This window comes from Balaenoptera musculus, chromosome 9 (assembly GCF_009873245.2).
Source record: "Balaenoptera musculus isolate JJ_BM4_2016_0621 chromosome 9, mBalMus1.pri.v3, whole genome shotgun sequence".
Lineage (NCBI taxonomy): Eukaryota > Metazoa > Chordata > Mammalia > Artiodactyla > Balaenopteridae > Balaenoptera > Balaenoptera musculus.
Window position 1 is genome coordinate 15,155,652 of NC_045793.1, and position 12,074 is coordinate 15,167,725.

General features: G+C 35.9%; 1 protein-coding gene across 18 annotated transcripts in view; it reads right to left on the reverse strand.

Moving 5' to 3' along the window:
- The window catches only part of LOC118901233 (putative RNA-binding protein Luc7-like 2), a 55,936-nt gene that overhangs the window by 19,296 nt on the left and 24,566 nt on the right, over positions 1–12,074 (reverse strand). For all 18 annotated transcript variants that reach the window (XM_036864347.1, XM_036864344.1, XM_036864349.1 and 15 more), the window contains 2 exons: positions 4,510–4,608; positions 1,317–1,427 (listed from right to left, as the gene is read on the reverse strand). In XM_036864347.1, coding sequence (XP_036720242.1) covers positions 1,317–1,427; positions 4,510–4,608 — 210 coding nt within the window. The remainder of the gene's footprint in view (positions 1–1,316; positions 1,428–4,509; positions 4,609–12,074) is intronic.

Sequence of the window (12,074 nt, forward strand, 5' to 3'; positions counted from 1 at the left end):
GTTCACTGTACTTTTCTATTTACTTTTTGCATATACGTATTCAACAAAACATTTTTAAAAGGTAGTGAGTAAAGTAGAACATCTGAAGAATACTCAACACTCAACATTAAAAAAATGGGCAATCCATTTGGAAAATGGGCATAAGACATACACAAACATTTCACTGAAGAGGTTATACAAAAGAGGTTATACAGTTGGCAAATAAGCACGTGAAAAAAATGTTCAGCATCATGAGTCATTAGGGAAATGCAAACTGAAACTGCAGTGAGATATCACCACACACCTTTCAGAATGATTAAAATGAAACACAGTGGCACTTCCCTGGCAGTCCAGTGGTTAAGACTCCACACTCCCAATGCAGGGGGCAAGGGTTTGATCCCTGGTCGGGGAACTAAAATCCCACATGCCACACCGCACGGCCAAAAAAAAAAAAAAAAAGAAAGAAACATAGTGACACCATCAAATGCTGGCATGGATGTGGAGAAACTGGATCACTAACACACTGCTGGCAGGAATGTAAAATGGTACAGCCACTCTAGAAAAAAGTTTGGCACTTGCTTTCAAAACTAAAAATATATTTACTAAATGATCCAATAACTGTATCCTTGGGCATTTATCCCAGAGAAATGAAAACGTATGTCCACACAAAAATCTGTAAGTAAAGATTTATTGCAGCTTTATTGGTATTAGCCAATAACCAAAATGTCCTTCCCAAATGTCCTTCAATATGTGAATGGTTAACCTGTGGTATATACATACTCTGGAATACTCAAAAAGGAATGAACTACTGATGAACAACTTGTATGAAAAGTAAGGAAGTTGTGTTGAGTGAAAAAAGCCAATCTCAAAAGGATACATACTGCATGATTCCACTTACATGATATTCAATGATATTACATAATTATAGAGAAGGAAAATAGATTAGTGGTGGCCAGGGGCTAGTGGGGAATGGGTGTGGCTATAAAGGGGTAACACAAGGGAGTATGTGGTGATGCTACACAGTTAAGTAACTTAATTATGGTGGTAGTTACCCAAGTAACACGTGATGAAACTGCATAGAGCTATACACACATAAGCCTAACTGGTGAAATCTGAATTAAATGTAAGGATTGGCCCAATACCAATTTATTGGCTTATGATACTGTACTGTAGCTGTGCAAGATGTTAACCTAGGGGAGGCTAAAGGAAGAGTACGTAAAATTCCCTATATATGTCTTTGCAATCTCCTATGAATGTAATTATTTCAAAATAAAGTTAAAACAAAAGTAGTGAGGTAAAGCTATACTTTGTATTAATGAAATGACTGAAAATCTTACCTTTGCTGCAACTTCAGCACTAATCTCTTCCTGAGTTTCTGCTAATCTTTTCTTAGCCACTTCTGTTCTTCGATCACAATCTGCAATGAATGACTGCAGATGATCCATAGCCTACAAAGTTTAATTAAAAGACAATTACTGCAAGAAAAATCAACCTTATTCATAAATATCTTTACTCACAAATGACACTTTTTTAAGACGCTACCATGGGAATAAAAAAATAACAAAACTGGGTTCAGTTACAAATTGAAAACACTACTCATCATCTATCAAATTGACAAAGAATAGACATAAATAATTCCCAGGAAAGGTAAGGCTATAAGGAAACTGCCACTCTCATACTCTGCTGAAGGAAGCACAAACTAGCACAGCGTTTATAAAAAGGCACCATGGTAATCGTTATCAAAAGCTTTAAAAATGACCCCTGACTTAGTAATTTTACTTCTAGAAATCTATTTTAAGAAAGTAATCAGGGCTTCCCTGGTGGCACAGTGGTTGAGAATCTGCCTGCCAATGCAGGGGACACGGGTTCGAGCCCTGGTCTGGGAAGATCCCACATGCCGCGGAGCAACTAGGCCCGTGAGCCACAACTGCTGAGCCTGCGCGTCTGGAGCCTGTGCCCCGCAACGGGAGAGGCCGCAACAGTGAGAGGCCCGCGCACCGTGATGAAGAGTGGCCCCCGCTCACCGCAACTAGAGAAAAAGCGCTCGCACAGAAACGAAGACCCAACACAGCCAAAAATAAATAAATAAAAAGTCCCTTGCAGAGAATTCTTAAAAGAAAAAAAGTCTGCTGGGAGCTTCTGGGAAAGGCTAAAAAAAAAAAAAAGAAAGTAATCAGAGGTATACGGAGGAATTAATATTCAAAGATGTTCTTCACAGTGTTATTTTTAATGGTGAAAAGTTGTAAATACCCTAAATATTATCCAGGTAACACTTGGAAAATTTAATCCTCAGCCATTTAAAAAAGGTGTTAGTAGAACACATTAAGGATATAAGAAAATGGTCATGACTTATTTGTAAATAAAAAGTTACAAAACGTTAAATGCAGCAAGATCCCATTTTTGTAAAATAAAGTAGCATAGAAAAAATGGAAGAGCATACATTAAATGTTAACAGTAATTATTTCTGAATATATGGATAATTTTTAATAATCTGTTTTCATGTGCTTTTCAAATTTTTCACAATGAAAATGTTACAATCAGGAAAACCTGCCCTTTTCTCAAAGAATAAACCACTGAGAATTTTAGCAGTGTCTGCATTGCAAAAATCCAGGTCAATATTTATATAAAAGACACTTATCAGGCATATATTAATATATCTATAATTAAATAATAATTCATTTAAAAGTAAACTTTAAAGATTCCCAAACCAACCGATTTGGACTTTCATATCTTACTGTAGAGAAATACAGCTAATTCAAAACACAAATGTTTAAAAATATAAATTTATTCAACACATACCAAATTCTAAAAATGGCTGATTAACCCATGAATTTCATGAATATGCAAAATAAAACCTTTTATCTGTGATGAGAAAGAAACAGCTATTTAATTCTTTTAGTTTAAATTTTATCTTTAAAAAAAGATGAACTAATCCATAAATAGTGTTGGGTCAACTAAGTAGCTATCTGGAAAAAGAGAGATCTATACCTCAACTCCTTATAACAGAATAAATTTAAGTTGGATCACAGATTTAAATATATAAAACAAAGCCATAAAAATTCCAGAAGAAATCATGAGAGAGAATTCTCATCATATCAGGATAGGGAAGGCCTTTTGAATTAATCTAATAGATTTTTGAAAGATTAATAAATTGGACAACTATACAAACATTTTGCAAGACTCACAACTACCAAAAAAGAAATAGGAAAAAAATACAATGTATTATCTGAGAAAAGGGACTAATTTTTATTATCTGTAAAGAGTCAGTGCAAATCAATTAGAAAAATACTAACATCCAAGATTAGCAAATAGCACCCACCCCCTGAAAAATGTACACTGACAGTTCAATGAAAAGGAAATAAAAACAGATCTTAAATCTATAAAATTTTTTCAAACTCACTCATAAGAGAAATGCAAATTAAAATTACACTATATTTCACATTTCATCTATCAAAGCTACATAGAAATCTTCGACAGCACACTATGTGGCCTATGGGAAATAGACAATTTCATACATACTGGTGGGAGTATAAATTGATAATTCTCATGGAGGGCAACCAGGCAAAACTGGCCTTTGACTCAGTTATTCTATTTCTAGAAATTTAATCTGTAGATACTTGATATGTAAAAACAATGTATTATCATACCATAATAGAAAAAGATTGAAAACACCATACCCCTACATCTACATGGTGGTGAATTTCTGCTGTATTTTATGCCCAGTGTATATTAAATCATAACACAATCACTTTATGGTGTTTCCCTGACTGCTCCAGCCCCATATTAAATTATGTTTACATAGGTGACTTCATTTCCATTAGGAGAAATTCTTGGAAGTTCAAAAAAGTAGATTGGGGGGCCTATTTACTACTTTATCTCCCAAACCAAATGAAACATCTACTACCTCACTGATAAAACATATAAGGTTTATGGTCATCAGTATGTTTTATGTAATGCTGATTGGTACGTTTTCTATAAAAAAAAAAAAAGTCCCAATTATTCTGTTTGTATAAAAAAAAAATAAAGTCAAGAGTTTGAGCCCTTTAGATACCTAAATTGTACCTTCTATTTCCTCTAATATTTCTTCTATTAGTTTTACATAAAAAACAACATTGTCCTTAATATCCTCCCTCTCTCTACATATATATTTACAAATACAAAAATAAATACTAATGTAAAAATTCAGTAATTAAAGGGCTTTATATACACTAGAAATTAGTTGTTTATATTTGCTTAAGATGGTATTTCCTTAATCACAACTACCTTAACTGGGAAGAATATGCTTAATTATCAAAAGAATATATGACGTGCACAACTTTCACACATTTTCTTAAAATATCCAGTTTCACCTATTTTTAAAAAATATTGTTAGTCAAGAAAGGACATAATCTTACTTAATTTAGTACTACGCTTCATATAATCACAAAAAAGATAATTTGCTAAGAGCCTTTTCCCATTAAGAGATATGAATCCATATTCAAAATATTTTACTACAAAAGATAATCTAATTGTTGAAGCAAAATGACATACATCGAGTTCAAAGAAAAAATCTTGTTCTTTGGATGCAATTTCATAATCTGCTCTTAAAGCCAGGTCATGGACTTTCAGACATTCTCCAAGATCCATTCTCTGGGTGGGGGGAGAAAAAAGACACATATTATTAAAACAGAAAATGTATTTTTTCAAAAATTCATTAACAACCACAATTCTCTTCAGAATAATGATTAAGTCATACAGATGTTTATTTATGGACTTTCAAATTACAAAATTTCACAGACAGGTATAAAACTTGGTGCCTACATGAAAAAACCTGCATGAATTCTGTCTACCAACAGATGGGAACCGTGATCGCTTGTGTACTTAAGAACAAATGGACAAGGAAAAAAGCCTGTCAGAATCTGAGAAGAGCTTCTAGCTTTTATCTCAAAACATATTTCACTTGGCCCTTTAACACAGAAAAGACATCAAAGTTAATTTAAAATCAAACCAGGGCTTCCCTGGTGGTGCAGTGGTTAAGAATCTGCCTGCCAATGCAGGGGACACGGGTTCGACCCCTGGTCCGTGAAGATCCCACATGCCACGCAGCAACTAAGCCCATGTGCTACAACTACTGACCCTGTGCTCTAGAACCCGCAAGCCACAACTACTGAGCCCGTGGGCCACAACTACTGAAGCCTCCGCACGTAGAGCCCATGCTCCACAACTAGAGAAGCCACCGCAATGAGAAGCCCACGCACCACAACGAAGAGCAGCCCCCGCTCGCAGCAACTAGAGAAAGCCTGTGCACAGCAACGAAGACCCAACACAGCCAAAAATAAATAAATAAAATAAAATAAAATAAAATCAGAAGAACGAGTAAATCAAACTGCTGAATTATAGTCAATATTCTTTGAATAACATTCTAATTTTCAAATAAAGATGGAGTCCTCAAACAATAGACTGGTAATCTTGATATGGATTCCAGACAAGACTCCAGGTGAACTAGTAAAGAGATAATTTATTAAAACCCAATATAACTTCACAAAGAATAAGTATCTAGCCCCACTTTGATAAGCATATGTCAGGGAAATAAAATAAATACCAAGTAGATATTTATTTCAATAAGGAATCTACTAGGATCCTTCTACTTGAAATTCCAATTAGATATTATTTTCCCAATTAAAGGCTTTTCTCATATCTGAGACAAAAATTTCTAAAATTCTGTCCATTTTTACATGTATCTGGGCAACTGATAAGATCTTTCATGAAATCCTTTTGGAAGCATACTGAACAGAAAAAAATGGGCTAGATGTAAAGATAATTACAGATGTGATTAAAGGTGATCAGAGCAAAGCAGAGATTTTCCAACTGGAGGTATGCTATCCCATCACTGGAATGTCACAGAATCTCTGGAAAGTTGGTGAAAGTGAATACAATAATTCAAAAAGGTATAGTAAATATTCCTTTTGTTTTTGTTACACAGATTATGCACAAAATAAAACTACAACAAAACATTGCAGCAGTAAAGTCATCCTTCAACTGACAGCTGAGTACCTAACTTGTGCCAAGCACTATGCCAGGTGCTAGGGACATAGCACCAAGTGACAAAAGATACAGTCTCCAACCTCATGGAGCTGACATTCTAGAAGAGGAGAAGCAAATAATAAACCATACTTGTATCACTGAACAAAGTTAAGTGGTCTAATAAAACAGTGATGCCCCCATTACTGTGAGAGGCTACCTGGGATGAGGTAGCCAGAGAAGCCCTTTCCGAAGAGGATACATTTAAACGGGATCTAAAAAGTGAGATGAAGCACACTAACCTTAGGAGAAGCCAGGAAAAGTGTGTTCCAGTTTTACAGATTTAGAAAGCAGATGTTTAAGAAAATATATGCCCGGGCTTCCCTGGTGGCGCAGTGGTTGAGAATCTGCCTGCCAATGCAGGGGACACGGGTTTGAGCCCTGGTCCGGGAAGATCCCACATGCCGCGGAGCGGCTGGGCCCGTGAGCCACAATTGCTGAGCCTGCGCGTCTGGAGCCTGTGCTCCGCAACAAGAGAGGCCGCGATAGCGAGAGGCCCGCGCACCGCGATGAAGAGTGGCCCCCGCTTGCCGCACCTAGAGAAAGTCCTCGCACAAAAACGAAGACCCAACACAGCCAAAAATAAATAAATAAATAAAATTTAAAAAAAGAAAATATATGCCAGCGTTACTCAGAGGGAAGTTTCTAGTAGCAGGGAACAGGACTAGAGTACCTACAGCACACAGGTCTGGGCCTTAGCTTTGTATATACTATCTAAAAATGACTTTGCCTATCTTTTGCCAACCACCTGGACATGTGTATAACAAAGGGTATGATTATCAATTCTGTACAATATCTCAAGCTAAAAAGGATGGTGAATTCACTGGATTAAGATTCAAAAATATTGATATACCAGATAAAATTTAGTACAAAGAAATAAATATGAAGTCCTACAGTTGCATCCAAGAAGTCAAATTTACAAATAACTAGGTTATGAGCAAAAAATCTGACAAATTGAAAAACTTACTAGTCAAAAGTAAGGGTTACAGTGTGGCACGACTGAGATCAATTTATGTGATACAAAACTAACTTATAGACTACAGTATGAGCAAAGTGAGAAATCTCTTATTGAAGGCTGGTTTTAAAAGCAAACCCCTCTCCTCCAAAACACACACTGTTGTGTGCTAACACATTTCAAAAGTGATATGAATAAACAAGATAAAGTGTCTCAAAACAAAGCTATACAAAACAGCCAGAGAACGGATGTAATTAGCTGGAGAAGAATTAAGATGTGAAAAGTCAACTGAAGAACTTTTCAATATGAAGCAGAAACACTGTATTATGGTCCCAAGGGACTCCAGAGAGTTAGACTTTAGTCCTCTCAACATAAGAAAATAACTTTCTAATAATCAGAGCTTTCCAAAGATGGAATAAGCTTTCTTGGGAGTTAGTTGAGTTGCCAGATAACTGAGAGGTTCGAATACAGTTTAGACAACCATTTCTCTAGGGTTGTGAATAAAGAATTCAACCATCAGATAACTTTTATTCTTTCCTCCAACTCTGAGATCTTATGACTATCTTTAAAAAAAAGTTTCTCAATAAAACTATATTACCTCAGTTCTTAATTATGTAAAGGAATGAATGGGAAAATATAAATAGACAATGTCCTCAAAGTTATCCTTTGGGAAATAATAAGGAATATTCACCACCATTATAAAAGTCCTCAACACACTAATGGTCTGAAGTGTCAGTGTAGCTGAGGATGCTGAGATTTTCCAGGCCCCATTGCTCACTCTCATTCATTAGTCCCTGGATTAACAAACTAACGAGTTTTCCAGTGATAAGAAACAGCAACTGAAACTTTCTATAGATATGTGGAAATTCAAAGCTGCTTATTAGGCAACATTTATTAAGAAAAAACTGTAGAAAAACATTTAACACTCTTTATAAAAAACATGCAGGAAAATAAGACACGAATGAAAGAAGTTAATGGCAAAAAGAATGGTGTTACCCCCTTTGTTACACCAGCCTGTTGATTTCTTAATAATATCTTAACATTAATCATTCCAACAATCCTATTTGCATATATTTCCACAGCTATAGTTGTTCATGCTATGCTTATTTCATAAAATGTTAAGACGTCATAATTGGAAATGCCTTTGATCCTGTGCAGCAGTTCTCAACTTGGACCCGGGGAGCTTTTAAATAATATCAGTGGAAGCTTCCGAAAACAGGCCCAAGCCCAACCCTCCAAAAACTAAATTGTAAAAGCCTCCCAGAAGTTTTTAACGTACAGTGTTGTGAACCACTCACTGATCCAGTTTTATTCCCATTCCACAGACAAAGGAACTGAAGCCCAGAAAGACTGACTTCTTCAGGGTACTCATTAGGATATCTGGTTAGCAGATTTCTAGTCTAACACCCCTTCCACTTTATTATGCTAGTTCCAATTATTTCAGTACTAACTTATCTTTTAATATTTTTAGTTGACATTCATCCCCCGTAACATCTAAAAAAGCTCTGCACACAGCAGATATTCAAAGCAGCCGTCTACTGCCTTTCCTTCAGTAATCTCCCTTATTTTTATCCCCTCCGTAACTATATTTCCAATCTGTTTTCAAAAACATATAAACTGCCTCACTGTGTTTAACCTAAACATCTCTGTTGTCCACCCATACCATCCTTTGGCAGGAACTCCAGGCTTTCCCCCAGTCTATCTTTAAATTTACATCACACAACCAACCAAAAGAAGAAAAGCAACTACATGGGTCAAGAACAAAATGAACACCAAAAAATACCCAATTATATCCCTGTAGCAGAGGTGGAATTTTGATGACAGGAGTAGAGCTGGGTGTAATATATGCCTTGGGGGGGGATTTACAGAAGGGAAAATATGAGCTCCAAAAGGATAAGGATTTTTTTCTATTTTATCCACTACGTACCTGGGCCTGTATACAGGTACACAAGAATGCTTAAATAAATATTTAATATTTGTTGAATGAACCAAACTAGGAAAAGAGAGCAGAGAAGAACATTGGTACAGGGGGCCCTGGACTTAACGAGCAAGGGTGGTCAAGATGCACCCCAGGACAAAACTGGTCTGAGCTCTGGAGGGGAAGGTCTTCTTAGTCTCTCCTTGGATTATCTTCTTTGTTGGAACTGCTTTCCTTCTAAAGTGTTTTGAGCTATTCTTCTCTGTTTTTTCCTATGTGCTCCTCTCCTCCAGGAGGAAAACTTACTTGGGCTTTTCACTGTGCTAGGCTATAAGCCTCTGCAGCTTTAGTCTTACCTAGCTCACCAAAGTAGATTTGGGGGCCAAAGCTGCAGGAGCTCGAAGAGCCTAGTTATAATGAAGACACTCCCCCCCGCCGCCCCCCGCAATAGCCTCAGTGCTTATTTCTTCAGGGACCCAGCAGAACAGTAGGTGCAGCAAGGCAAATTTTCAGAATTCTAGATAATAGTCATCTATTTTCCTCTGTCCATAACATCATTACTAACCACTTATTCTGACATCATGTCATGCACGTGAAGAGTATTTAAAATAAAAAACAAGCCAAAATAAACTCAACAATTACCTGCCACTGTGAAAGTGAGTGAAGGGAAAGTATGCCGATGTTAACGCTCTCCATGACCCTAGTCATCTAATTAAAAAGCCACCAGAGGGAACCATGATAGAAGCACACCATGACTAAGCATGGATCAATTCTCAAAAGCCAAATCAAACCTGACTCATCACTGATAATGCAACAGCGCTTTGAGCACTAAGTGCACAGATATTTCCTGCTGCTACTGCTTCTCTTTTGAAATAGGTGAGCTTCAAACTGAACAAAATAAAATGTTTGGTTATTTATTTTAACTTAAAGTAACTATTTATGATGAAAGCCACAGGAAGAGTTTTAAATTTTTATATTTAACAAGTAATTTACTTCAAATTCTTTCTGCAAATTTATTCTTGGTATTTCAATTAATGGACATCTAAATTCTTAGATTATTGGGAAAATGCTTATTTTTAATTGGATAAATTCAGTTCTGCATTTTGTCCTTTCCATCCTAAATCCATTTCCTCCATGAAGTTTTGACCAAATAACTATACCTAACTCTGATAACAGAATTCTCTTATAACCTCCCAACATTTTGTATTATGTTTTACTACTTAATAAAGTTGACTCTGTTAAGCACTTTTTAACTGTTCTTTTGAAGTTCCGAAGGTGACTGTTATCTCCTCAAATGGACCCTAAGCATCATGAGGAAAACGGTTTATTTCTCTTATTTTTCCCTCCTACACAGAAGATCAGGTTTGCACAACCCATGACCTAACCATTAAATAAACTTGACAATTTGACTACGGAATTCAACTTCTAAGAACTTGAGGAAACAAGTAAGTACACAAAGATAAACGAACAATAAAGTTTAACAAATGGTGTTTTTGATTTTTAAAATTAGAAACATTTTAAGAGCCTAGCGAAAAGGGTGTGATTAAATGAATTATGGAATAGCCATATAATAGATTATATAGCCATTAGAAACAATGTTCTTGATACTAAGTGGAGAAAAAAGAAGATGGCAAAGAAAGACATATAATAAAATGCCATTTTTGTAACTTCTGATACAGACATTGCTGTGAGGTTGAAGATTTTGTTTGAATTTTTTGACAGTGGTTGAATTAAATGTAATGAGCATATGTTATTCTCATAAGCAGAAAAATCAATGAAGCCACTTCAATTTTGGAGAAAAAAATTTAAGGAACACAAGCATGTGGAAATTGAACATCAAAATCAACAAAGTATTACGGTAGTGCCAATCAAAGGGTTAACTTAGCTAATGGCAGTGAATATGTTAATGAATATATCAGTGATAGAAACATGACACAGTGACAGCTCCAAGTATCTGCAAATATTTTTGCTTTGTTATATGTTAGTACATTTGCTCAGTTCCGTGAGCTAGATCCTAAAGGGAGTTACAAAAAGGTATGAGAATATAAATTCGTGCTATCAAGGAATTTATATTCTCATTGAAAAAAAAAGAAAAAAAGAAAAAAACAAGACATTAAACTAAAGCAACAGCAGCAAATGTAAATAAAGATGTACATACAAGGATTTCATTGCCATATTGCACACCAAACCAAAACCAATTAACATATTAACAGTCACTGGGTAAGTAATTTAGGGAATGACCATGTTGTGAAATAGTACATTGGCATTTAAAAAATGTAGACCACTAATATGCAAGCTTCTCGAAGACAGGTGAGAAAAATTCAAAGATTCCATTTGTTAAAACACAGACACACATGCATGCACACACACTTGTAAATGTATAGAAAGGACAGTGGAAGATGTACATTGAATTGTTAACAGGGTTTAGTCCTGGGAAGGTGGGGGATGATGAATAATGGGAAATATTCATGTTTTATGCTTTCTTCTCTTATACTCGAAGATTATATTGCCATAATAATAAACAAAGTAAGACAGAGGAGGCACTGACCAACTCAGAAAATATCCCTTTACCTCTCATTATTCATTTGACTCTGAGAAATTCACTTAATCTCTCAGGACTTCTCTTTTCTCAAGTACTTCAGGACTGCTATATGGATCAAATTACAGACTGACTAGATTTTGGAAGATTTTGAATGTGAATCAACACGTGCAGAACTTACTCTGGACGAAGAGAAGAATGCAAGAATGCTCGACTACTTGGAAAGAAATATGACATGATAAAATCTGTTTTAGAAGCATTAACACCACACTACTGGTTGGACTAACATCCTTGTCAGACAGCAAGGAATATATAAGAATAGACAGCAATACTGGTAAAGTACTAAAAGGAATATATACATATACCAGCTGGAGAAAAAGTGAAACAAAACCATGACAGCAGGACAGAGAGCACAGGAAATACAAACCCCTAGCCTAGCATTTGAACCATTCCATATACTGTTCCAATGCCAAAGCTATTTTCAAAAAAAAACAAATCATCTACACTTTGACCTTCACTTCTTACATCTTCACTTTCTTCCTCCTCACATTTATAAAATCTCTCTTCCATCCATGGTCAGTCCCTGCTTCAAGACCCAGCTCAAGAAGCTTGCCTGGTGGTGC